Source organism: Notamacropus eugenii, chromosome 2 (genome assembly GCF_028372415.1).
Source record: "Notamacropus eugenii isolate mMacEug1 chromosome 2, mMacEug1.pri_v2, whole genome shotgun sequence".
NCBI lineage: Eukaryota > Metazoa > Chordata > Mammalia > Diprotodontia > Macropodidae > Notamacropus > Notamacropus eugenii.
In genome coordinates, this window is record NC_092873.1 from 268,029,025 (window position 1) to 268,056,497 (window position 27,473).

General features: G+C 34.3%; 1 protein-coding gene across 2 annotated transcripts in view; it reads left to right on the forward strand.

Moving 5' to 3' along the window:
- MTF2 (metal response element binding transcription factor 2) overlaps window positions 1–27,473 on the forward strand; it is a 59,354-nt gene that overhangs the window by 28,118 nt on the left and 3,763 nt on the right. Inside the window, exons 2-14 of one of the 2 annotated variants that reach the window (XM_072644031.1) lie at window positions 3,746–3,944; window positions 4,063–4,144; window positions 8,677–8,772; window positions 9,193–9,293; window positions 9,735–9,883; window positions 13,763–13,858; window positions 14,550–14,618; window positions 15,634–15,757; window positions 24,324–24,391; window positions 24,744–24,914; window positions 26,948–27,056; window positions 27,194–27,246; window positions 27,346–27,450. In XM_072644031.1, the coding sequence (XP_072500132.1) occupies window positions 3,746–3,944; window positions 4,063–4,144; window positions 8,677–8,772; window positions 9,193–9,293; window positions 9,735–9,883; window positions 13,763–13,858; window positions 14,550–14,618; window positions 15,634–15,757; window positions 24,324–24,391; window positions 24,744–24,914; window positions 26,948–27,056; window positions 27,194–27,246; window positions 27,346–27,450 (1,422 nt within the window). Of the gene's footprint in view, window positions 1–3,745; window positions 3,945–4,062; window positions 4,145–6,714; window positions 6,817–8,676; window positions 8,773–9,192; window positions 9,294–9,734; window positions 9,884–13,762; window positions 13,859–14,549; window positions 14,619–15,633; window positions 15,758–24,323; window positions 24,392–24,743; window positions 24,915–26,947; window positions 27,057–27,193; window positions 27,247–27,345; window positions 27,451–27,473 lie in introns of those variants that run through there. The other variant, XM_072644032.1, reaches the window with a different exon arrangement.

A 27,473-nucleotide genomic window follows, 5' to 3' on the forward strand; every position in this document is an offset into this window, starting at 1 on the left:
CTCTGACTCCTAGAGAGTGGGAAGTTGCTGTGCTATCAAGTGTAATTGTTATATTAGAAAGTTTTGCTTTATTGTTTATTTAGAGAGTATAATAAATGAATTGTTTATTTAGAAGTGATGTGTCAAAACAAGTTTATGAAAGAAAACGTGAGCACCAAGTAGAGGAAACAGCCGTGGATTTGTAATCAGAACCTGGGTTCATATCTTTGCTTTGTCCTAACACCCTATTTGACAGTGAGTATATCCGTATATCAGTCAGCATCTCATCATCATAACTACAGTGAATTTGTGCAAAAATTTTCTGGTTTTATGTAGTGAAGTATGTCCAACTTATTTCCTCTGATTTTTCTATGAACTCTTTTCCTATTCATTGATCTACAAAGTAATTTTTTCTTTGTTCCTCTAAAATGTTTATGATGTGACTTTTTATATGTAGATCATGCATCCATTTGTAGCTTATGTTATAGTGTGAGGTATTGGTCTTCTAAACCCAATTTCTGCCAGACTGCTGTCCAATTTTCCCAGCAGTTTTTGTAAGATTTTACTTGAGTTGGGTCCTTAGTTTTATCAAATTGATAAATTGACTGTTGAATTCATTTGTTTTTGTCTTTTTTGTACTTAATCTGTTCACAGATTTTCCATTCTTTGACCAGTACCAAATTATTTATAATTTGCTTTATAATAGAATTTAAGATCTGGTATAGTTAGGCCCCTTCTGTTATCTCTTTATTTCATTTATTCTCTTGAGATTTTTTTTTTACTTTTTGTTCCTTCAAATAATTTTTGTTTGGGGTTTTTTTTAGTTCTATAAAGTAATCTTTTAGTGGTTTGATTGGTATGTAGCTGAATAAATAAATTTAGATAGTATTATCGTTTTTATCTTTTGGCTCAGCCCAATTTTCAGCAATTAATAATTCTTCAGTTATTTAGGACTATTTATTTCTATACAGTGTTTTGCAGTTGTATTGATATAGTTCATCAGTGTATCTTGGTTGGTAGATTCTCAGGTATTCTGTACATTTTGTAGTTATTCTAAATGGAATTTCTAAGAGAGTTGTCATGTCATGTCACTCCTGAATCTCATCTCCAGGTCAAATCTCAATTCCCACATCTAATCCTGTAATATGATTTTCAGTGCCCTCACTATTCTGTTCATCCTCTAGTCCTTCCTTAACTGTGGTGCTTATAATTGAACAAGTATTTCAGGTATGTTACAATAGCATTGTAACCTCCCTCATTCTGGATACTTTATTCATTTAGCTTAAGATTTTTATTCATTGTGCCATAATGTTGACTCATAGATCTTGCTGACCAGTAAAACTACCAAATCTTTTTTATACTGCGTACTAAGTATGCTTCCCCAGTTCTGTGTTTAATACATTTAATTTTTTGAGTGTAAGGCTAGGACTTGATACATACCCCTGGAAATTGCAGGGATGCCTGTCAACTGGGGAATGGCTGAACAAGTTCAGGCATATGATTGTGACGGAATACTACTGTGATACGAGAAATGATAAGCTTGATGATTTTTTTAAAAAGCCTAAACATGAAAAGACTTGCACAAAATAATGAGTGAAATGAGTAGAACCAAGAGAACATTATATACAGTAACATCAATATTGTTTTAAGATAACTTTGAGCAAATAAGCTATAATCTATTGTAAATACCCAAATTATCTATAAAGGACATATGTAGAAAGATACTGTCTGCATCCAGAGAAAGAATTGATTAATAGAAGTATGTATAGAATAATTTTACCTATGTGTTTGTGTATGCTTATTTGTGTCTAATGATAGCCATCTCTAGGGCAAGGGGGTAGGGAGGAGAGAAAGAAAAAACTTTACATGATAATTTTGTATCTCTTAATGCTCACTAGAAAGGTAGAGGACCACAAATATATAGTTGTGTTGTGTGTATTCTGTTGGTTATTTTACTTAACATTTTTGTTTTTTGTTACAAGGGAAAGTTAGGGATGGGCAGAAGAAGTATATTAGGAAATGATAGTGTAAAAATGAAAGACATCAATGAAACTTTAAAATGAAATCTATATATTAATGTTTCGTAGTCCATAATGCCTAGAAGAATCAGCAGAATCTCTGTTACGAGAGATGATTTTGAGAAGTGTAATCCGGACCAGCTGTTGGCAAAATCATGAAAAAGTGGTTTATTTTAGCCTTACCCCCATCCCCTTATCCATGTTTCTTCTTACCCTTAAATACTGTTTCCCAGAACTCTTCTAATCCTGTGTCTCTTTCTTACTCTCAGCTGGTTGTTAGCCAATTCCTGTTGTGATATTAGCAGATACTGTATAAGGTGCTAACTTTTCTAGGCATATTTGTATTTTTAAAACATAGTCTTTTAAAGCCAGAATTTGGTGTTTCAGAAGGAAGGGTTCAGAAGAAAGGAAGGGAAGTAAACATTTATTAAGGCCTTACTATGTGCAGGGCGCTCTGCTAAGTGCTCCACAGATACTATCTCATTTGATCCTCTGAACAAACCTGTGAGGCAGGTGCTATTGGGAGCCCCATTTTACATTTGGGGAAACTGGCAAAGTGTCTTGCTCAGGATCATATAGCTAGTAAGTGCCTGAGATTCTCAGATATTCTTAACTATAGGCCAACCTCTCTACTGTGCCACCTTGTTTTGTTCAGTAGATCGGTCCTGTTTGCCTCTTAGTAGTCCCGTTACAGCTTTTCTTGGCAAACATACTGGAGTGTTTTGCCATTTCCTTCTCCAGAAGATTAAGACAAATAGAGATTAAGTAATTTGCCCAAGGTCACACAGCTAGTAAGTGTCTGAGGCAGAAGACAATATGTGACTAATGAATGATTGCTGATCCTTCCTCTCGTGGAGATGGAAAAGGGGGGGAAGGGAATAAGCATTTGTATAGTGCCTACTTTGTGCTAGGCACTGTGCTAAGTAATTTACAAATACTTACTTGGGCCTCGCAACAGTCCTAGGAGGTAGGTGCTATTATTAATGTCCTTATTTTACAATGGAGGAAATAGACAAACAGAGGTTAAGTGCCTTGCTCAGGGTCACACAGCTAGTAAGTATCAGGTTACATTTGAACTCAGGTCTTCCTCACTCCAGGCTGAATATCCTATCCACTGTGCCACCTAGCTACCTGAGGCAACTAGGCAAATATTAACAAGTGTTCTACCTTGCTTTTTTTCCACGTCTGTTAGCAGACATGACCCTGAGTTTCTTGCTACTCTTTTCTGTAGCAAGTATTTTTATTAATCATTGTACCAGACCAGATTGTAGATCAGTACCTCTGGACCTGATTGGATAGGTTTTGTTTTATTTATATGGTTGTGTCTATGACAGATCCATTTGTAAATGTCAAATCCGGTTTTTAGTACAAATATGCATAAAAGATACATTACATGTATTTCTTCCTTAGGCAGTATAGTATAATCATAGTTCACACAGCATATCCAAAGAGCATAGTATACATTGTTCTAATAGGGACAGCCTGCTTTGCCACAGTGTACATTGCAAGGGAGCTAGAGTAAAGGCACTGCTGATGTAGCAGTGAGGAGCCCTGCATTTGACTTTGGCCTCACTACTTACAAGCCAGGTGCTTCCTGAACAAGTCACTTAACCTCACTGACCCTGGTTCTGTATCTATAAAATGGGTGTAATTATTGTACCACTTGCCTGAGAATTTTTGTGAGGGCTTTGTAGATTTAGGATGTGGTTATTTATTTATTTTTTTGATGACTTCTGTTTCCTCAACAGAGACTCTACAGGGGCGTGTAATTCATTGGTCCATAAGCGGTCTCCTTTACGTCGAAACCAAAAGACACCGACATCCTTGACCAAACTGTCTTTACAGGATGGACAAAAAGCCAAAAAGCCAGCATGTAAATTTGAAGAAGGTCAGGATGTCCTAGCTAGATGGTCAGATGGCTTATTTTATCTTGGAACTATCAAAAAGGCAAGTTATTTAAAATAGTTTTTTCTTATCACAACTTAAATTTTAACATAAAATCATATCCTGGTTTTCAGCTTATCATTTTTAGAAAGATCATCTTAAATATTCTTCTGTGTTACAGATAAACATATTGAAACAGAGCTGCTTCATCATATTTGAAGATAGTTCTAAATCCTGGGTTCTCTGGAAGGACATACAAACAGGCAGGTGTTATTTTTCTTGAAAGTGATCTATACTGAAACTTAATTTTTTTAAAAATTGTCTCAGCCCCTTGAACATGGTTATTAAAATAAGCGTATCATCTTTAAGAAAGTAAGGGAAAACCCAGCAATATCACTACTAGGACTGTATCCCCAAGAGATAATAAAAATGGGAAAGGGTCCCACAGGTACAAAAATATTTATAGCAGCACTCTTTGTAGTGGCCAAAAACTGGAAGTCAAGGGGATGCCTATCATTGTGTAATGGAGTACTATTGCGCCATAAGAAATGATGAACAAGAAGACTTCAGAGAGGCCTGGAAGGACTTATATGATCTGATGCTGAGCAAAAGGAGCAGAACCAGGAGAACTTTGCACACAGCAATGACCACAGTGTGCGAGAGTTTTTTCTGGTAGACTTGGAACTTCGTAATAATGCAAGAACCTAAAAAAAAAATTCCCAATGGTTTTCTAAGGCAAAATGCCTTCCACACTCAGAGAAAGAACTATGGAATTCATTCGCAGAATGTAGCAGATCGTGTTTGTGTGTGTGTGTGTGTGTGTGTGTGTGTGTGTGTGTGTGTGTGTATTATGTTTTGATTTATTATTTCTTCAATTTGTTTTAGTTAGTCTACATAGCATGACTATAGTGAAAATATATTCAATAGGAAAGTATATGTAGATCCTATATAGAATTGTATGCCATCTTGGGGAGGGAGGGGGGTAGGTGTGTGGGGGGGTAAAAATCTAAGTTTTATGGTAGTGATTGTAGAACATTAAAAAAAATAAATAAAAGGAAAAAAAGAGTATATATATACTCTGAGGTGAGGTTTTGCTTTGGGGCTTATTTTTTGGAAGAAGGTTCATGTGCCAGATGAGACTGTAGGCAGCTATGTTGAGAAGCCTCCCAGCTTTGAAAGCCCAGATGTTGTTATTTCTCTCTCTGGTAATGATGTATGGATTGTCTATGGTTAAACAGTTGGAAGCCCTGTCTGTTGTTCTTTCTATTTGTAATTTTTGCTTGTAATTTCTGTTTGTATTTTCTCTGAAGTTCAGGGTGTTGACTTTTTCCCATGAACTAAGGGAATGATGCATGTACTTGATTAAAGTAGATTGTTGATGCCTCAAAAAAAAAAAAGTAAGGGAAAAAATCATCAACCTAGTCCCAGATACTTTTATATCTCATTGGTGTTTGAGAGATCATTTGGGTCATACAGAGTTGGATCTTTGTCAGTAGAATTATCATGTGATGGAAGTTGAAAGCATTACTGATATAAGAAAAAATATTGTTAGATAAAATGGGCACTTCTATGAACTGTCATAAATGACAATTATGAGCCTGAGTTCATTGGAAGGTCAGATGTTTTAGCCACTTAATGGAAAGACAGGACTCAATGGAAAAGACTCTGCTGTTGGGAAAGATTGAAAATTCAAGGAGAAGGGGACAGTAGAGGATAAGATGGATAGATAGTGTCATGGAAGCAATGAACATGAACTTGGACAGACTTGAAGTGGTGGAGGTTAGAAGGGCCTGGCATATTATGGTCTGTGGGGGTCACAAAGAGTTGAGCATGACTAAACAACAACAACATGATCCTATGAGTCACAGTTAGGACCTAGTGAAATACACATAAATAAATGCTCCCCCATGTTATAGTAGAAAATATATATAAATAAGAGTATGGTATTAATTGCAGCTCCATTATTTTTGTTACTTCTTGATGAGGTTAATAATTAGATTTGGATTGGCGTCAGAATAAATTCAGGTAACCCTTGCTTTAACATAACAAATCAAAAAAATTTTCCCATTAACATACATTATAATTGCAGATACTTATTTCAAGGAAGTTGTTGAGATCATTGTTTAACAGCTGCCCTTTAAATCTGGTAAGTATGGCCCTTTACAGGATGTATTCTCTCTGGAAAGTCCTTTAACTGCACAAAGAATGTTGAAATCTCTATATCAAAATTCTAAGTATACTTAAGAGCCCAGTGAAGCTCCATTTCTGGATTTCCTTATAGATAATCAGGAAGGAATCTAAGGGGATTTGTGTCCAACCTAGAAAGGAAACATAGAAGTGGGACTATTAGCTAGTAGTTCATTTAGAACTCTGATATAGAGATTTTTTTCTATTGAAGTACTTTCCATAGAAGATACCCTCTGTAGAGCGTCTAAAGTTGATTAATACATTGTCACTGCTATCTCAGTTCCAGGGCCTTTTCTACTAGCCCTTTAGCCACCAGCACTATAGGGAGTAATTTCCCTACGTAATGGTTACTTTATTAGAAAACTAAACTTAGTTTTCGAGCTCTGTTTTTGGGTCCCAAGTCATAATTATATAGTAAATTACTAGAGTTTTCCATTTTCTGTTTTCTTGCAAGGAAGGTTTCCATGCACCAAGCACAATTATGGTACCTATTAGATGTTTTAACAAATGCTTGTTAAGTTGTTGAAGAAAACTATGAAATAGAAGAGTTGAGTCACGTTATGTGTGATTATGTTACTTAGTTCTCAGGTACTCAAAAGCTCAAATAATTCTAAAGAAGTAACCATTCTGTAATTAATCTTTTCAGAGGGATGGTGGCATGCTTTGAAGATGGAACTGAGGAGGCAGTGAGAACAGACTAAGCCAAAGGATTTAAAGGGACAGCAGGGCTCCAACAACAATGACCTTAGTAGGCTGAATCATCTCTAATCCCAAAAGATAATTTTTAGACTTTGATTTGTAAATTTGGATTTTTGAACTGTCTTTTCATAGTAAGGGTTCACTTATACTTCAAAACAGTGGTTTTCAAGCTTTTTGTTCTCAGGACCCTTTTATACTTTTAAAATTGAGGACCTAAAAGAACTTTTTTGCTTATTATGTAGGTTATATCAGTATTTACTGTACTAAAAATTAGAACATGATTTTAAAAATGTTATTTCATTTTAAAATAACCAATAAATCCATCGCATGTTCACATATTTTAAATGAAAATAGTTATATTTTCCAAAACAAATTATTGAGAAAGAGTGGCATTGTTCTTTTACATGCTTTTTGCTATTCTTTTTAAAATCTGGTTTAATGGAAGACAGCTAGATTGTCATATCTGTTTTTGCATTCAGTCTATTGAAGTGTGTTGTTTTGGTTGAAGTATGTAAAGAAAATGTGGTCTCACATAAATACATAATTGGAAAAGGGAGGAGCATTTTAATAAGCAAAAAGTGTTTTAGTATTGTTATGATAATTTTGACTTGACAGACCCCCTTAAGATTCTATCAGATGATACTTTCTAATGTGGATCTTTCTTGACTAGTTCCAGTGATCCTGTGACTCCCCTCCTTCTTGCTGCTTCCCAGACAGTAAAAAAGCATATTTGTCTAGTGTTTTCATGGTGGTAGCAAGTGGCAAGAAAAGGGAAGATCTATGTGGGTCATTGAGCCCATTTGACCCTATTTGAAACATCCCCTGACAGTCCAGTGTTCTTCCCCCTGCCTTGCTGCATTGCTATTGCTCTTGCTGCCACTAAAATGACAAAGGGTTGTGTTTGCAGTTGTGGTTCAAGTTTTAGTGCCTATAGTAGCCCCAGAAGGAGAAGGTATGAAGCAAGAGACCCACTACAAGGAATGAGCCAGAAATGGATATTTTAATGCATAGAGAATGAATATGTAAGTTTCCACAAGTAATGGATCTATCTTCTGATAGCAACATAAATCTTAAAAAGAATAATTAGGTCACTTAAAAAGTTTGCTTTGAGATGATTTACCCAGTAAAGAGCTTGTACCAGTCAAGTGCCATTATGACTACCCCTTACCTAGATATTTTCTATTTTGTTTGGTGATTGGTTTTGGAGTTTAGGCAGACTTTTCTCTGAAAGGTATAGGATGATTGAGGAATGTTATGATTAAGAGGAATGAAAACAGATACTTGTAAAGTTTCTGATATAAGCAGAGGACTGTGCTAGGCACTGGATGGGCAGATAAAAGATTTAGGGAAGACACTATTCCTATTCTCTCTGAGCTTACGTGGCTGCAGTTAAGTAGGGAGATAGGGTACAAACATAGATGATAGATATGTATTATTACATGATAAATGCATTAAAAGGTCACAATTCAAAGGGCTATGTGAGGTCCATGGGAGAAGATACAGAACTGGGAAAAGAGGGACAATTTGAATTGGGCTTTAAAGAGTGTGTAGAAATTTAATAGGTGAAAAAGAAACATATTTTTGGCATAGGAAACATTATAAGTCATAGAGGTAAGAAGAGTAGTTGCTACTTCATAGCAGAACGACGGAAGTATGAAATTCTTGGCTTTAATTGTTGACCATTCTTTCTTTTGCTTTGTGATATAACTAAGTGCTTCATTTTAAAAAATAGCAGTTTTCATTAAGTTTTCATTAAGTATTACTTAATGAAAATTTACTGAACTCTGTCAACAAAGCCATGTTACTACAAGCCATTCTCTGGTACATGGAAATGACTTTTATGAAGCCTTCTTTATGTATTCACTGTATTTTTTTTTTGTTTTATTAAAAATATTTTAATTATCTTCAGGAGCCACTGGAAGTGGGGAAATGGTCTGTACAATATGTCAGGAAGAGTATTCAGAAGCTCCTAATGAAATGGTTATATGTGATAAGTGTGGGCAAGGTGAGTAGGATATGACTTCATTAAAATGTTAATTTTTTTTCTTAGTCTTAAGACAGATTTCTCTGTATAAGAGTAATAAATATTTTGATACATTGCTCATTTGAGGACTTATATTAAATGTAACTAATATTACATAATGTTACATAATATTACTTTGAATAAATTCTATGTAATAATTGAATTTATTGACTCCTGAAATGTGAAATATATTTTGGCAAGAAACTGAATTCTGTGTTCATCTTCTTCAAGAACTAAAAAGGGATTTGACATATACTTTTATAGCAAAATGAAAAAACATTGCATATTAATGAAGAATATTAAATGTTGAAAGCAAGATAATTTTATTTTGGAATATGCCCTTGAAATTCTGGTGAATCACTTGTCCATATTTGGACATCTCATTTGTTTTTCAAAATTTAGGGTATCATCAGTTGTGCCATACACCTAATATTGATTCCAGTGTGATTGATTCTGATGAAAAATGGCTCTGTCGACAATGTGTTTTTGCAACAACAACAAAGGTATATATTTTAAGATTTTTGTGTTCTGGCCCTAATTCAATTTTGTAAATTTTTCTATCTTAATTTTCGTTTATATGTAACTTTGTGGGAAATTAAGAATAACTAAAGCTGTATAGAAACAAGTACTCTTTACAATTTGTTTTATAAAGATTACTATACTACACCTACCTTGCCAGTGTTGACAGCATTTCTGAAGTTGAATTAGTGATGCAAGAGAAAAGAATGATAAAAGAATCCTTAATAAATGTTTGTACTGACTTGTATTTTTTAAATGACAGAAGCAATAAGGGTAAATGTTTAAGAATAATTCTAAAACAATATTTAAAACGGAAACTTTGGAGACATATTGAAAGTCATTGATTTTTAAATGGTGTTTAAAATTTAGCTTTCATTGTTAACCAATTGTCTTTGTTGTGATTTTTTTTTTTTAATATAATATAGAGGGGTGGTGCTCTTAAGAAAGGACCAAATGCCAAAGCATTACAAGTCATGAAGCAGACTTTACCGTATAGTGTGGCAGACCTAGAATGGGATCCAGGTCATAAAACCAATGCTCAGCAGTGTTACTGCTACTGTGGAGGCCCTGGAGAGTAAGTAGATAGTATTTTCTACTCAATTATTTAACACAGTCAATAAGTCCTTGTTTATTGAGAATTTAAGAGGACTTCAAAATACTAGTAATGTTGACTTAATAATCTAGAGAAGAAATTTTACTGCTGTATCTCCCAATCAGGTCTGAGATTTTCCTGATTTTCCTATTCTTTGGTGAATGTCAGCCTTATTGTTATTGGCCCTCTAGATGTGAATTTGGGACAAAATGGACTTGTAATAAGTCAAATCAGATTTTACTACTCTTGTCAGGTGGAGGTGGTAAAAATGATTAATCATGTTTTATTCAATTAAACATTTATTTAAGCACCTAATATGCTCAGGATTCTTCAGCAATAGTGCAAGCTTACTTGAATATAATCATATTCAGATAGACACAGTTAGTAAATTGTTTTTCTATATTTCAATGAAAGAATTTTCCAGCCAGACATTTGAGAGTAGAAGAGGAGTTAAATTTTAAAATTAGGTTTGTTAATAAATGATGACATGATGCTTAAATCTTAGTTCTAGATCAATACTCTCCTCTCAGTTCCTAGTTTTACTCCTAATTCACACGTACTTTAATGTATAAGAGGTTTAAATCATATTCTTGAGTTCAAGTCCAGCCTCTGACATTTGCTAGCTGTGTGACGTTGGCCACGTAGTTCTTCAGAATAATGGTGATAGGACTTAGCAGCTCTTCTTAGTAAGAAAATATAGTACAGGGTGATCAGACTTCAGTAACATCAACCAATCACAGAGTATTTATGTAAACTATCAAACGGGGAAAAAACTTTGTAAGATAACTTTTGCAAAGGCTATATGCTTTACTATTAGGTATGTAGAACCATCCTGGTCCAGAGAGGGGCTTAGAATTTCATTTGAACTATTGATTTAATCATGTTAGTTTTCTCTTTTTCTCATTTATGGTGGACAATGGATTAGAAGCAGACTTATCAACTAAAGCATTCTGGAGCCACCTAATAGTAAGGTCCAAGGGGTAGATGGCTATATACTTGAGTAGCTCCTAAAGACAGAGCCCTTAAGGTATAGTGAATTGGAATGATGGCTTTGTTCTTGTGCTTTGGAGTAGTGTGTGCCGCTGCAGGAACCAGGTGGTTAATCACTTGAAGACTTATCTAATAAGAGAGAAGTGTTTTTCATGGTGTTAGGAAAGACATGAAGATTCTATACCTATGTGAATTGCTCCATATGAAACACCATATTCCTCTGATTGCATGCATGCATATACACACATACCTCTGCCATTTGTCATTTAGGTGGAATGATAGGATTGCTTTTGTCTCTTCCTCATATCACCACCATTTGCTCTTTTGATGAGATCTTCCATTTTCTATTTTAAATTTGTCTTCTATGATGCTGGATATTCAGGTATAATACTGGGATGTGGCAACACAGTATGCTGGAGATGGTTATAATAATAATATTAACTCTTGATTCTTTAATTTTATAAATGCTTTCCTTACAACACTGTGAGATAGGTATAGAGACTGAGCCTTAATAGAGAGGTTTAGGGAATTGCTTAAGGTCAATACTAGTAAATAATTGGAATTAGGTCTCCTGATTTTATGTAGTGTTCTTTCTATTATGCTGTGCTTGTTGAAGAAACTGAAGTGATAAGGGATGGAACCAGCCTCTAACTGGTGGTCAGAGTTGAACAAAGCAGGCTAGCAAAAGGAGAATCAGGGATCAAACAGAAGTTTAATTTCAAAGTGAAGGAAACAGCTTGCAATCAAGGACATATGTTCTGGAGCCCTGCCCCTCTTGTGGGGGTGGGGGGAGGGCAGCTGTCCTCTTTAATGTGGGGAGATCTCAGTACTTAGATCAGTGGTTGAGCAATGAGCTATAGCCCTGATAATTAGGCTGAACAGCAACAGTGTGACAAGTTTGATTTTTGACTTCTTAGCCAGAAACATTTCTGGGTTTTTGCTGTGACTGAGATCATCCAGAGGGTGAGCTCAAAGGCTTGTTGTTATGCCAAACTCAGGGCACAGCTTGCTTGCTGGGCCTTAGCTCTGGAAAACAGGGTGTCTTCTAATATCTTGAAAGGGAGTACAGTGAGGGCCCAGCTTATAAACTAGTAAGTTTTCTTAAAATTTATTTGGAAGGACTTGTTTGGAACTCTGAGAATGTTTCCAGAGAAACAAGGTTGTACAGCTATGTCCTGATTGGTGCATATATTCAAGTTCATGAGTATTTTATAATATATAAAAATAAGTATAATAAAATACAGTAATTGGTTTTTTATTGGAAATTTATAGTGCAAATTGGAATAATGCAACCATTTCAGAGGATTCTTTAGTTGCTCTAATCAAGAGTTAGAAGTAAATGGTGATTTGGTTTCCAGACTAGCCTGTACAAGTGTTTCGAACTCTCTAAAGCCACACTATAACAGAGATACAGTACTAGTTTAAGCTTTGGGTCAGTCAAAGGATTTGGGAACAAAAACTGTGCAGAAAAGAAGACAGATTACTTAGGTACAAAATCAGGTCTAGGTATACTTTTAAAGTAGGTGGGTATTTTTCTTTGAAATCCTATTACCTTTTTTGTGTTTTTTTCATACTTTCTAGTGCCCCACTCCCTCAGGAATCCAATTCATTCTACCTTAACTGCTAAAGTGTTTCATGTTTCAAAATTACATATTTCAACTTTACCTAGATCAAAATTCTTAGTTCTTTTAGTACGCATCTTGTTATTTGGGGGGGGGGGGGAAGCCAAACTAATTCATGCCAATTTGTAAATGACAAGACACCCCTCTACAATCCCCCAACATTCAAATGGGCACTTACATTTTAAAAAATAGAATTCTTCCAAATGATAAAAATCTCAGATAATTTGTAAGATGGATATATTTAAGAGGGTAGTAAAAATACCCCTGTTACAGGTCAGGTCTTTCTGGGAATTTATGTAGAAGATTATTAGACTTTAAAAGATTGCCCTATTTATTTTTAGCTTCTTCCCTTTCTTTACATCTAGACCTGCATCTAATTTTTTACAATTCTTCCATGACTGTTAAGGCTCAATTACACTGCTTGGGCATCCTGTTTTGTTGTTTCTCTCCTCCTGGGGTGTGCCTTCCTGGGCACTGGCTAAAGCATATATGCACTTTTGTTAGGATTATTCTAAGTTGGAGATTGCTGATAGTCATATGGTAAGGAAAACTCTGATGTTACCAGGAAGAAAGGGAAAAAAGGGTTCTTTTTTCAGTCTTAAGTATTACAAGTCCACTATATATTTTTTAAATAGTATCTTGTTTTTCTAAATTACATGAAACGATAGTTTTCAACATTCCTTTTTTGTAAGATTTCGAGTTCCAAATTTTTCCCTCGGTCCATCCTAATCCCCATCTCAAGAGGGCAAGCAATTTGCTATAAGTTACATATGTACAATCATGGAAACATATTTACACATTAACTATATTGTAGAAGAAGAAACAGCAAAAGGCAAAAGCCACAAAAAAAGTGAAAACAATATACTTTGAATAGCATTCAGACTCCATACTTCTTTCTCTGGAGGTGGATAGCATTTTCTGTTACGAGTCTTTTGAAATTGTCTTGGATCGTTGTATTGCTGCGAAGAGCTAAGTCAGTCATAGTTGGTCATTGCACCGTGTTGCTGTTTCATCCTTGGCAAAACTGTAAATTCCTGCAACAAAAGTTTATTGAGAGTCTTGTGTATGGCAAGGGCTAAGTCAGATATAGAGATCAGTTAAAAATACACCTTGTCTTCATAATCAAAAAAAAACACATGAAATTTTCATAAAAATCAACAAAACCTTTTTCTAATATATAAAGAATGTTGCTTTTTTTAAAAGATTCTGATGGAAAAGTAATAATTTTCACGTATGCTTTTCTTTGAAGCTGGTATTTAAAAATGTTGCAGTGCTGCAAATGTAAGCAGTGGTTTCACGAGGCTTGTGTGCAATGCCTTCAAAAGCCAATGTTATTTGGTGACAGGTAAGCATTCAAACTTTACTACTTTTCCTTTTTTTAAATATGCTTAATATTTGTGCTGTTTTAGAGTCCTACAATTAACTCATAACATTGATTTTTTTTTTTAAGAGTTAAAATTTGACCTCCCCCAAAGGTGGAAAAATCTATGCTGTGCTTCAAAATCTGAAACAAATTCTGCATCAGTAAATAGCAGCGTAGGAAGTTTAAGAGTAGAATTGAAATAGATTTGGTTCATCATACTTGGGTAACTATATATAACGTTAAGTTAAAACTCATACACACATAAATTATAGGATATCTTGGACTCTTAAGAACCACAAGGAATGTTACTGCATTTAGACAAACACCTCATTTTGTATATAGTCAAAGTGAGGCCTATGGATGTGAAATAACACCCAGGGTCACAGTGACAGGTGGAAAGCTAAATCTGAGGTCTCCTGATTCCAAGATTAGGAGACTTTTTACTCCATCCTGTTGTGTGATTCTCTCCTCCTACCTCTTCCTCCTGGGGTGTGAACAGTTTCAGTTTCCAGATCAATTGCATATATTCCTTTAATCAGAATATTCCTTTAATCAGAAGCATGTTCTCACCTTGTGAGCCTTCTTGAAGTTTAGCCTGGTGAACATTACCTAGAATGTTATGTGGGTGCCCTTGGTTATTTGGTATATGTTTGATTTTCTCTTTTTCCCTTAGATTTTATACATTCATTTGCTCTGTCTGTAGTTCTGGACCAGAATACCTCAAACGTCTGCCCTTACAATGGTAAGTACAAGTGTTAAACAAAAACAGCATTTTCCTCATGTACTTAGACTTCTTAGGATGAAATGCTTAATGTATTTAGATAAAAATTGGTCCCTCCAGGACTCTGTCCTCAGTCCTTTTTCTTCTTTCCTTGAGCCTGTAGATAGTTTTCATCAGGTTAATTTTCTTTTGGCTAGTAAAATCACCATGTTTATATAGTCAGTTTCTACTACATGCTCTATTTTTCAAAAGTTTTCATATTTGAATTATCCTTTTTTTATCTTAGACGTAACATGTTATGATATAGATAGTTCTTATATTTAAAATATACCCTTGTAACTTTTATGTAGCATTCACTCTACTGTAATTCCTGGGGAACGGAAAGGAAGAAATATTTCAGAAACCATCACTATTTATAGACTAGGTTACTAATTGTTTCAGTCAGTCAAATTTTATTAAGTGCCTACTATGGACGGGACCCAGCTAATAAGCTTTGGGGATATTGAAAGGAACAAAAACCAGTCCTGCTCTTGAGAAGGTTAAAATGTAAAGAGGAAGCAAAAAACCAGCAACTATGTACAAACAAGTTACATAATGGAACGTGTAGGAAATAATTTAGAGAGGGCACTAAAATTAAAGAGGGGTCAGGAAAAGCTTCCTGTAGAAGATGGGATTTTAATTGGGACTTGAAAGCCAAGAAGTGGAGATGGAGAGAAAGAGCATTCTGGACCTGGGAAACAGGGAGACAAAATGCCCTCAGCCAGAAATGGAGTGTTGTTGTTCATGGAACAGCAAGAAGGCCTTTCTCAAATAACACCTGTTTGGGTATAAGGTGTATGAAGACCAGGAATGTAGCAAATGGGTCATGAAGGGCTTTGAACACCAAATAGAGTATTTTGTATTTAATCCTGGAGGTGATAGGGAGCCACTGAAGTTTGTTGATTATTTGTTTGTGAAAGCAAATGTATGTGATTTTTTTTTTTTTAGAATGTTCAAAAATTTATTTTCATAAGTTTTGACAATTTCTGAATTTCAGGGTAGATATAGCACACCTTTGCCTTTACAACCTAAGTGTTATTCACAAGAAGAAATACTTTGATTCTGAACTTGAACTTATGACTTACATTAATGAAAACTGGGATAGATTGCACCCTGGAGAGGTAGGTGGCATTAGCATTTATTAGGTGTCTTCTCTTACTTTCTCTCTCTCTTTTTTTGGTTAATTAAAGCGAGTAAGACATAATTTTAAGTATGTAAACTTGCTTGAGTGAGGCCTCTGTGCCTTTAGGGTCTGCAAACTTAAAGTAAAATTATTTTTGATTCTGGGGAAAAATAACTCTAGTGAGAATATATGGGGCCTGTTGCCCCATCTTGCTGCTATTGCCTATTGATTATAAAAGGTAGACATAATGTTCAAAGAGACTGGAACAGTTTAGAAGAAAGAAAACTTCCCTAGTTCCATTTTAAACAATAAAGACTGAAAATGGTGGTGGTAAAGGATGGAACTGGGAACTCCTGTAGTTTTGCATGTTAAAATAATTTAAATTTATGTGGTGATTTTAAAATTTGCAAAACACTTTCCTCATAATAACCCTGTGAGTTAGGTGGTACAATTTTTGCTATTCTTATAGTATAGATGAATGAGAAAAGAGGGAGCCCTGCCAAGTTGAAAGGGAACATGCCCATGCTCACACAGCTAGTATCTTAAGGCAGGCTTCAAACTTAGATCTCTTGACTTTGAGTCCAGGAGTTCTCTTTCCTCTGTGCCAGGCTGCCTCATTAGTATATGCTCTTGGCTTTGCCTCCTTTTTCTTCTGATGTCATAATTTTTCAAACTTAATTTGAGCAAGTGGAACTATGAATGAGGTTTTACCTTTCACTTTGACTCCCTTGTAAGTTTGACTGGAATGAAAAGAATGTTATATACTTTTCAGAATGAGACAGGTTAGCTAGTGAAGTTGGCCGAAGTGAAGATTATCTAGGAATTCTAACACGTTTATTTGTCTCTTTCATTTGCAGGGAGATCAACTTAATTGTAGCTTTTTTTTTCAGATTGAGGAATAGAGTATTCTTTATTGCTAGGTGATTCAGCTTAGTGTGAAATATCTAGAATGTTTGTGTTGATTTTAGCTTTGCATCAACTGATACTTTGAAGATATAAGTTAATGTGTACTAACTTAACAGGAATGAAAATTGTATTATGGGTGGCCTGTAGATAATGGGAAATTTTTAAAGGTAAATTCAAATCATATAAAATAGAAGACTTAATATGTTAAAGAAAAGACCTTTCACTCGATTGTTGTATTGATGTTGTATAGATTACTTTTTTGTTACATTTTTCCCTGGGGGAGAGTTTCAGAATTTTATGTTTGTTGTATATTACTAGATTGTTATCCACAAAAATTAACCAAATTTAGTGTACCACCAGTGAAGTTGTAAGAATTCAAATTTTTCTATATTCTCACAGACATTAGTTTTTCAAGTTTTTTTAAATTTACATTTTCATTAGCTAGTAAGGTTGTACATTTTTGCCTGAGTTGATACACTCTCTGCATTTCCTCAGGTATATTGTCCACTGACAGCTGGTTAATTAATTACAACAAGTAACATTATTAATAGTAAAAAAAAAAAAATAGGATATGAGTTACCTTTGGTACTGTTTCCTCCATGGACAAAATTTGAGAGAACAGCTTAAAAAAGTAATTTGTCCATCTCATATTTTAAATAATTATTATTGAAATGGAAAATAAGATTAAAATGCTGACTAAGATCTCCTTTTTCATTAGAAGTTTGTATATCTAGAAAACAGTGTAATATGTTCATTTTAAAATACTTTGCTTCTTCTAGGGGCTGGTACTTTCAGCACTACTGCAGATACATCTAGATTTGACCTACCTAGGATCTGCCTGTTAGTACTCTTATTCTTTAAAGTGATGAAATTCTTCAGTAATTATTTGCTTTACATACTACAGCCTCAGATTTAAGACTGAATTTTGAAATTGGTTTTAGTTAAAATGCTCTCGTTATATTATGTTTTAAATATTATGGCTTAGATTTTATTTCTATGAGAAAAATAAAGGAAATTAAAGTTGAATAATAGTCTATGGAAGAAAATTCTTTTTATGAATTTCTGAAAGTTAATTTTCTAAAACTAAGGACCATCAAACTGCTTTGTCTTTGTTTCACCTCTGGAAAAAGATTTTCTTCACCAGTGGGATGATGCTTTGTGTTTTTGTAGTTTACAGATATTGTCATAAAAATACAAAAGTCTTATCAGTTTCTCTTTGCTCCATAAGACTGGGGAAATGGTGTTAAAAACAGTTTTTAGAGCAATGACCAGAGCTCTATTGGTATCTTAAAGAAATGAATTTAATTCATTTGATTTAAATTAAATTTAATTGAGCCACCAGACTTTGGGTATATGTTTCAGATATTTAGCCTAATTAAAGGTTAAGGAAAAAATAACCAACTACCTCTTTTTATTTCACCTCTTGATATCGAAGACCTTTCTAAAACCTATTAGTACATTACATTAGCCATTATGGAATATCTTTTAATGGAATCTTGTATGGAATATCTTGTAATGATCAAATTACCAAAAAGACTGAGCTTCCAATTTTTTTTTTAGCAGTAAGCTACATGAATATTTTAATCTATGTTATAATGGCGAGTGGCCTATTAACTATAGAGAAGTATTATGCTTTTCTATAATGATTATAGATGTTGAATATGGGTCATGATTCTGAACATTAATTCTTATTGTTATGTAGAATTGTAGATGGTATAGGAGATAGGACTGAATATATACTAACCCCAGAAGGAATTCCCTTTTTTAAAACTACCCTACCCCAACTTGAATCTCTGATAGGGTAAAGTGTAATTTCTCACCCTCTCTCTCTTAAAAAAACCCTCAGCTAATAAGTTAGATAATTAGTTTAATGTAGGACTTTACCCTTTTTGGCTTTAGAATATAGTAAAGACACATGTAAATTGATCCTTCTTACTCTTGACCCAAATCCAGGAGTAGTGTAATGGAGACATGGGTTCAAATTCTGCTCAAATCCTGACTCTGCTTACCTTTATGACCTGAGGCAAGTCACATTTTTTACCTTATACCCTAAATACCTGTAACGTAAATATTATGAAAATTTAACAATTCTGGAACATGATTTCTCTCATTTTTAAAATTCCTGGTATTTAGGTATGTGAGATGATCTCATTTCCAAATATGTTTAACGTTTATGACTGGAAGAGAACTGGAGGTTCAGCTAGTTCAGGTATCTCATTTTGCTGACAAGAAAATATTATCAAAGAGAAGAGATTTTACTTAAGGCCACCCAGGTAGTAAATAGCAGAGACAAGATTTTAAAAATTCAGATTCTCTAGCTCCAGATTTTGTGTTCTTTACCACCATACGCTGTGCTGCCTCTCTTGAATGTTTCATATATAAATGATTTTTTTCTCATAAGAAAAGTTCTCTGTTAAGTTGTTTTAGTTTTGTCACTAAGGAACAAAGTTAAAATGAATGCCTAGTCTGTATAGTCCTGCAGCCTTTTTAATAGCTGAGATGAATCTAAAAACTCTACTAAAGAATAATAACTCTTTGTAGAAGCAGACTATATAACATTTATGTATGAATTAGTTTCCTCTTAGTTTATACTTTTAAAGATTGCTTTTTATTTATAAAGACAAATGAATAGTTTTGAAAATGAGTTAAATCTGTTTTGAGCTTTTAGATATGTTTTAATTAGTATTTTAGCTCATGGCTTGGTGTCAGAATGAGAGGCTAATTTTATAACCTAGATAGAGACATAATCAAGGGATCTAGAGTTGTATAGAACCAACTAGTTCAGAACCATCTAGACCCACCCTTTCTCTGTGTATTCTTTGCTAAAGTAGTTTGCCTTCTCAGATTAGGTTAGTACTATACAAATTGTAATGAACAAATTATCCAATAAATCAAGGGCATCCAGTCAAGAAATAATAATCTAGTCATTAAAAAAAAGTGAAGGGTGGAGCCAAGATGGAAAGATGCACGTACACTGGCTCTTACCCCACAGCCCATAAAATACCTGTAAAGAAGAACTCTCAACAAAAAAAAAGTGAAGTTTGCTGGTATAAGGCGTCTATTTGTAAAAAATTATTATTTTCCCCAAATTACATGTAAAATTATTTTTAACATTTGTTTCTTAAAACTCTTGAGTTCCAAATTCTCTTTCTCCCTCTCTCTCTCTCCTCTTCCCCCTTTATTGAGAAAGCAATTTGACATAGGTTATACTTGAGGCATTCATGTTTTAAAAACAGCAATACAAAAGCAGTCCCCCAAACAATCTTTTCAGTTTATTTCTACAAGAATACATAATGTGGAGAGGTATTTTTGGGTTAGAATAATGGATGAAAGAAACAGAAGTGATATTATTTTTTTATGTTTATTATTTATTTTTAGTTCTCAACATTTCCACAAAATTTTGAGTTCCAGATTTTCTCCCCATCTCTCTCCCTCCCCCCACCCCAAAACACTATGCATTCTGATTACCCCTTCCCCCAATTTGCCCTCCCTTCTATCACATCCCTCCCTTCCCTTATCCCCATCTTCTTTCTTTTCTTGTAGGGTAAGACAGAAGTGATGTTATTGCAGGAATATACTATAGAATGCTTAGCTGACTGAATGGAAGTGCTTTCTTAATATAGATTAGAAAACTTTCAGGAGAGAAAGCTATAACAATTAAGGGACCTCAACTATAATGTCAGATTATATTTGCATAGTATGTGTAAAATGCTTTCATGTGTATTATCTCATTTGACCCTCACAAACAAAAAAAACCTGTTAATTAGGTTAAGTGGTAGTGTTCCCATTTTGTAGATGAACAAATGAAGGGTCAGAATTATTCATTGTCTTGCCCAAAGTCACATAACAATTAGTCTTTAGATTTCTAATCTGACTTTTCCCCTGATGCCATGCAACCTTTTATAAGAAATCTTCTTCTAAATTCAGAATATTTGGTAAATTCCTCAATTGCATGTTGCCACTTTCATCTCTGAGAACAAACTGCTGTTCTGTATTTAATTCTGACTAACAAGAAGAAAATGGCTAGCGTTGTGGAAGTTGCAGAAAAAGACCATGATTTCTGATTTTAGATTGGCAAACAGACAGGAATAATGTGTATAGTTGAATAGTTTGCCTTAGACTTTAGGAAATCACATTTCACGTTCAGAGAAGAAAATAAATATGATCCTATTTATTATATGACTAGAAATATGTAAAAAGGGAACGTTGATAGGAAAGTCTGAAAACAAAATTATAAACAAGCCATTGAAAGGAGGGGGTATAAATTAAAGAAATCAGTGGCTGCATTGGGAGATACTTTGAACACAAATTTTTCAAAGACATACAGAAAGCAGGAGGATAGGCAGATAGCCACAGGAATGTGTAAAAAAGAGTAAATACCAATTTAATAAAAGATTGTCAGTCAGGAAATTAAAGGGCAAAGATAAGCCGAGAGTTAAAAAAATGCTAAAGACCATCAGAAAAGCATTTAAAGCCACTTTTTGGATCAAGACTTAATACTTTATGATAGAAATAGAAGGAAATAGACCTTATACTTTATGATAGAAATAAATAACAGAAAGGAAAACAATTCTGTTATTTCTGTTTGTTTTTTTTTTCTAGTAAGAATATGTTTTGTATTGGAAAGTATGCAATAATTTTGCAGTTTTGTCTTAGAAAATAGGTGGAATGTTGTGAGGCTTATTAGTCCTTGATATTTCAGGCCAATTTTTCCACCATCACTTCTTCTACCTGACTTCACTTTTACCCATTTAGAGAAGGGAATTATTATTATCCCAGAATATGTGAAGTCATAATGTAAGTAAAGGAGCAGTTAGTAATTTTAGATCCAAACCTTAACATAACTTTCTTATGGTGGTGAGAAAGCTTGTAGTTATAATTTTAGAGTTAATGTTGTTCATCTTTGAGAAATCTTAGAAAATAGAAGATGTGTTGGAAGACTAGAAACAAGTATTATGTCACAATTTTTAAAAGGATTAGAGGAAAATTATGAGAACAATAGACTGGTATGTTTAATGTTGATTACTCAGCAGTTTTTTGGTACGGATTTTAAAATATGTGAATATTGAGAATGGATATAGTAAGAGTCAAAATGATTTCAGTAAGAACAAGCCATGGCAAATTAATCTTACTCTTTTTTTGTTAGCGTTATCAGTTCATACATCAAGGAAATACTGTAAACAGAGCTTATCTTGATTTCAATAAAGCCATCTATCAGTATGTCCCTTGAAAATGTTGTGGATTGTGTAAGATGGGCTGATGGAATATAGATGTTGAGAGAAATGATGGCTTAGCAAATTCACCAAGGTTAATGACCGAGTGTTCACTTTTAGGGAAGTTGCTAAATCATCAGCTGCAAGACTGTAGCCTCTCACCTGGCATATTCAGTGTTCTTATCAGTACTTGAGTGAAGACAATACAAAGCATGTTTGTCAGACTTAAAAAAGATACAAAACTGGGGAAGTTGATGGGAGAGATGACAGGATCACAATTTTAAATGCTACCTATAAGCTAGAATGCTAAGCTGAAAACAAAATGAGGACATTTAACAAGAATAAATAGAAAATTCTGTGCTTAATTTCAATTCTCTAAGTATAATAAAATATGCCTTGGCAGATTCATGTGAAATATCCCATGACTTTAGTTGGCCACAAGTTTAATATGAAACAGTGTTGATGCAGCTGCTAAAAACCCTAACATAAGCTTGGACTTAGATATGTTAGTTTTCAAATACTCCGATTACAGGTGGGCCTTCTAAGTCCTCAAGTGCAGCTCTTTGATTCCAAACTTCACAGAGTAAATCCCCTTAATAAAAGGATTTGTTCTGTAAAACTCAGACTCAATCAAAAGGCTGCACCCAAGACCTAAAAGCCCACCCTAATTCAGATATTTAAAGGGCTATCATGTTGAAAAGAGAATGAGGTTATTTTGCATTGCTTCAGAAGATAGACTAAGAACCAGTGCATGTAAATTCCAAGAAGGAAGATTTTGATTAAACATAAGAAAAAAAACCCTAATAATCAGAGCTTTAACACATTGGAAAAGTAGGTGCTTGATATTTGTTAAATTTTTTGATTTTGTTGAATAGTGGAATCAACTTCATAATCAATATTCCTAAAGCACAAATCTGACCACATTATTCTCTACTCAAGAAGCTTATTATCACTCTGATATAAAACCCAAGCTCATATGTGTTCTAGCTCCAACCTGTATTTCCATAGTGATATCATATTTTTCTACCTCATACACACTCTACGCTCAAGCCAAACTGCCCTACTTTATACTTCCTATACATGATATTCCATCTTCCATATGTGTCCTTTTGAAAAAGCTGCCCCTTATGCTTGAAGTACTTCCTTCTCTTGTCTGCCTCTTGGAAATACCCAACTTCTTCACAGTTTAACCTCTTTGGTGTTTCCAACAGTAATTTCTCCCCACCTCAAAATTATTTTGTAATTTTTTTTCTTGGCATGCATTAGTGGTACATTTTGCTTAAACCCCCACTCCTCCTCCCCAACAAAAAATAAAAGCTCCATGCAGTAGGAACTGTTTTGTTTTTCATCTTTCTATTCGCTAGTACCTAACACAGTGCCTTGTAGGTCTTTAATACATTTTTTAATTGAATTATGATCCTAACAGATCATCTGCCAAAGATTTATCTAGTTAGAAGTTGTACTAGATGACCTGAGATCACATCCAATTCTGTGATCCTTTTATCCTCTCTCCTAAGGAAGTAACATCTCTCCATTGACCCTTCAGAAATTCATGACAGATCTTAAAACTTAAAAATCTTTAAAAAAAATTGAATTAATATTCATGGACTTGAGCCTCCTTAGAAGATGTTTTCGGTATATTTGATTTTGAACTGTTCTTGAAAAACTCTTGGGAATTTCAGCTTATGTCAGATGAAGCACCTGACAGTTTTGATGTAGACTGAACTACATGATACATACATATATAGCAGCTTTATTGAACACTGCTGTCCTTTTCTATGTTTTTTCGGAATGATACTTGCATAAGACTTAGTGATTTTAATGTTACTTTGTTAAGTCAATTTGAATTGATCCGTTGGCTTAGCTAAGATTTCTTTGATGAGCTCCATGGCTAAAATATTGAGAAAGAGGCAGGAAATTATCTTTTGAAGGTCCAAGTTGATCAGTATTGAATCCTTTCCTGAATGAAATATTCGAGTTTGTTTTTTTTTTTTTGGTTTGGTTTTTTTAAGGTTTTCAGTTTATGATTGTAGGAAATTTTCTGCAGTATTTTGGTAGGAGTCAGGTCTGACTGTGGTTTGAAATAGCCTCAAAACTTAAATGCTACATCTGCTGATACGTTTAGAAATTACAGAGGCTAATATTTCTTACCACTTTATTCAGGAGGAGATGTTGAATGATAAAATGGTATAAGTATCTACCCACCTTTCCCATTTAAATACTTTTTCTTCTGGTATTTTTAAGGTATTTATACTAAAACCCATAAAGGCAAGGCAGCAGAATACAGTCAGACATTTTCATGATTGGCACTAAAATAATTTTAATGAATTATTTTCCTCTGACCATAGAAATGTTTTTAAAACTATAGATCTAATGTCCAAAGCACCTGTATATTCTTAGTTGCTGAAATTGTAGTATGTTAAATTGTTTCTTGATACTTCACAGCTGGCAGACACACCAAAATCTGAAAGATATGAGCATGTTCTGGAGGCATTAAATGATTACAAGACCATGTAAGTTGATTTATTTTATGTATCCCCATGCGGGAGACACTTAGTAAGTATAAGGATTGAGGGCATTGTTTAAGAGCTGTGGGATTTAGAAGCATTATTTAAAGTAGAGGTACATTTCATTTTAAACTTTATCAGCCCTATTCTTTCCAGGTACCCTAAGCCTTAAGGCAAAAATGATGCCTTTTAAAGGCATAAAAGTAGTAGCAATGGACTGTATGTTCTTGCAAAAATGTCAAAATTTCATCATTTTCTCATGCTGGTGACATTTCTTGAAAACAATTTTCAGAATATCACTTGAAATTATTTTTAAAATGATATAAAATTTTTCAAATATCCTTTTTAATTAATGTAGGTTTATGTCAGGAAAAGAAATAAAGAAGAAGAAACATTTATTTGGATTGAGAATTCGTGTTCCTCCTGTGCCACCAAATGTGGCTTTTAAAGCAGAGAAAGAACCTGAAGGAACATCTCATGAATTCAAAATTAAAGGCAGAAAAGCATCTAAACCTATCCCTGATCCAAGGTAAAAAAGTTTTTCTCTAGTCTAAACTTTTTCCTTTACTTATACATAAACTCATTTCCAGATTTAGCTGATAAATTAATAATAAGGTCTTGGCATGTTTTGAACATTAACATTGATATTATCAATATAATATTTTTGGTTTATTTGTAACATAATTCAGCCATTTTTCTACTTTAAGGTATTTTTAAAACCTCAGTTATTTAGTTTGAATTAATGTTACTTGGGAAGTTTTTTTCTCTCCTCACCTGCCCTTATTGAATAAAGATAGCACTTTGTCTCTTCAGTTATTTTAAACTTAATCTACTTTAATGCAATACTGTTCCCACTGGTTCTCTTCCCCTCACCCTCCGTCCCACCACCCCTCCGATGTGTTACCTTTTTCTTTAGTTTGGGACTCTTGCGTAATTAGTTTCTTTTTCTTAATAGCTGAATTTTTCCTTTTTTCCCCCCAGTTCTTTTCCTTTTCAACTTGTTTTGTTATTTTTTATTTCATCTTCTAAATGAATTTTCTCAATCTAAAAAGGATTTTTTCCCTTGTTCTCTTCATTATTTTTCTTCCCTTTTTCTGTTTAGTCTAACTTTTTTTGTTTGATTCTTAACCCTTATCCTTATTTTTTCTTTAGTCTCTATTTGTCATGGAATTAAAACTTCTAAGGTACCTATTTTGAGCTTCTTCTAAATGGTTTTTATATTATTGCCTTATAGATTTCCTTCTGCCCCTTATTTTTGTTTGTACCCCATTCTTAAAAATATCAGTTCCTGAAGATGATATGCCAAAATGTTGCCCCTGGTAGGAATTTTTCTGTGTCTCTGATTGATTGATTCTGTTCATTACCACCTCCTATACTCTCCCATGATAGTGTTTTTCCCCTTTTGCAAAGAAATGTCTCAGTCCCTGTCTCCCACTTCTGGATGTTGATTGCTCCCAGGAGCTCTAATTCTCTTCTTGAGGTAGGATGAGTAGTCTTCCTAAACACCAAATGCATGGAGTTTGTAAGGTCCCTGCCTCCATTTATAAAATATCTCCTTTCTCCCATGGTCATGTTGGAACTCCCCTCTCACAACTGCAATCAAGAGTTCCCTCTTGGCCCCCCTCCCCCCAGTTAGTTATCATATTTCTCCTGACTTGGATGGCCAAACCTCTTAAAAAGGACAACTAGAGATGACTGGTCTCTGCAGTCTGAATTTTGACTTCAGTGTTTAGCTGCAACTGCTTTCTAATGTAATCAGTGATCTCTTAATAGCCAAATCTAATGACCTTTTCTCATCACTTCTCACACTTCTTGACATTTTTGCTGCTTTTGACACTGTTCTCATCCCCTTCCCCTTGATACTTTCTTTTCTCTAGGTTTTCCCAAAACTGTTCTTTCCTGGTTTTCTTCCTACCCACTTGACTGTTTCTTCTCAGTTTTCTTTGCTGGATCTTCATCTAGGTCTTGTCCACTAACAGGAAATGTCCTTCTCAGCTTCTGCCCTAGGCCCTCTTCTCTCTATGTACTATTTCCTTAGGTGATTTCAGTACCCATCATTTCAGTCTTCATCTCTGTGCAGATATTTACGTTTATCCAGCTCTACTCACTGCTGGCCTCAAGTCTTGTATCTTCAACTGCCTATTGGACATCTTGAACTGAATGTCCCATAGACATTTTAAACTCAACATATCCAAGCTACTTATCCTAAACTAAACACATCCAAACACCGCCAGCTTTCCCTTCTTACTAACTTTCCTGTTAGTAAGTTAGTAACCACCATCCTTCCAAACACCTAGACTTTCAACTTGGGTGTTCCACCTTGCTCTCACTCTGTTGTATCCAATCTTATTGATTCTGCCTTTGCAATATCTCCTATGTGCTCCTTTCTCTCCTCTGACATTGTCCCAGTCCCGTTGCAGATCCTTATCGCCTCACCACCTGCTCTATTGCAATAGCTTTCTGGTAGCCACAAGTACATTTTTAAAAAGAGTTTTAAATGAAAAATCACCTTACTTAATAAAATTTCACTTAATAACATATGCCATATCTTTTTCTTTGCAGGGATATAAGTAATGGTATAGAAAAGAAAGGAAAGAAAAAATCTGTAGGTCGTCCACCTGGCCCATATACAAGAAAGATGATTCAAAAGACTTCTGAACCATCTTCTTTGGTAAGTATATGAGTGCTTATATCTTCATAAAGTGATGTTAGGCAGGGAAAAAGCAAGGAAGGATTATATTCCTAATTGGTAAGGTTTCTAAAACTTATTTTAGTGCTCATACTTAAATAATTTTCTTATATTTAAAGGAAAAGGAATCAGTTCCAGAAAATCCTGCCTTGGATTTACCTTCCTCCATAGGGTAAATAGAACATTGTTTTTCTTCATGGAATTTATTTTTGAATGTTTAGTTTAATCTTACGTAAGATATTTATCATAAGTATCCTCATTTATGTCTTAGGAAACCGGATGGAACTGCGCATTCATCTAATACCTCAGATGTAGACTTCACGGGTGCTGCCAGTGCAAAAGAAACTACCTCATCTACTATTTCCAGGCATTATGGGTAACAACTATCTTTATAATAGT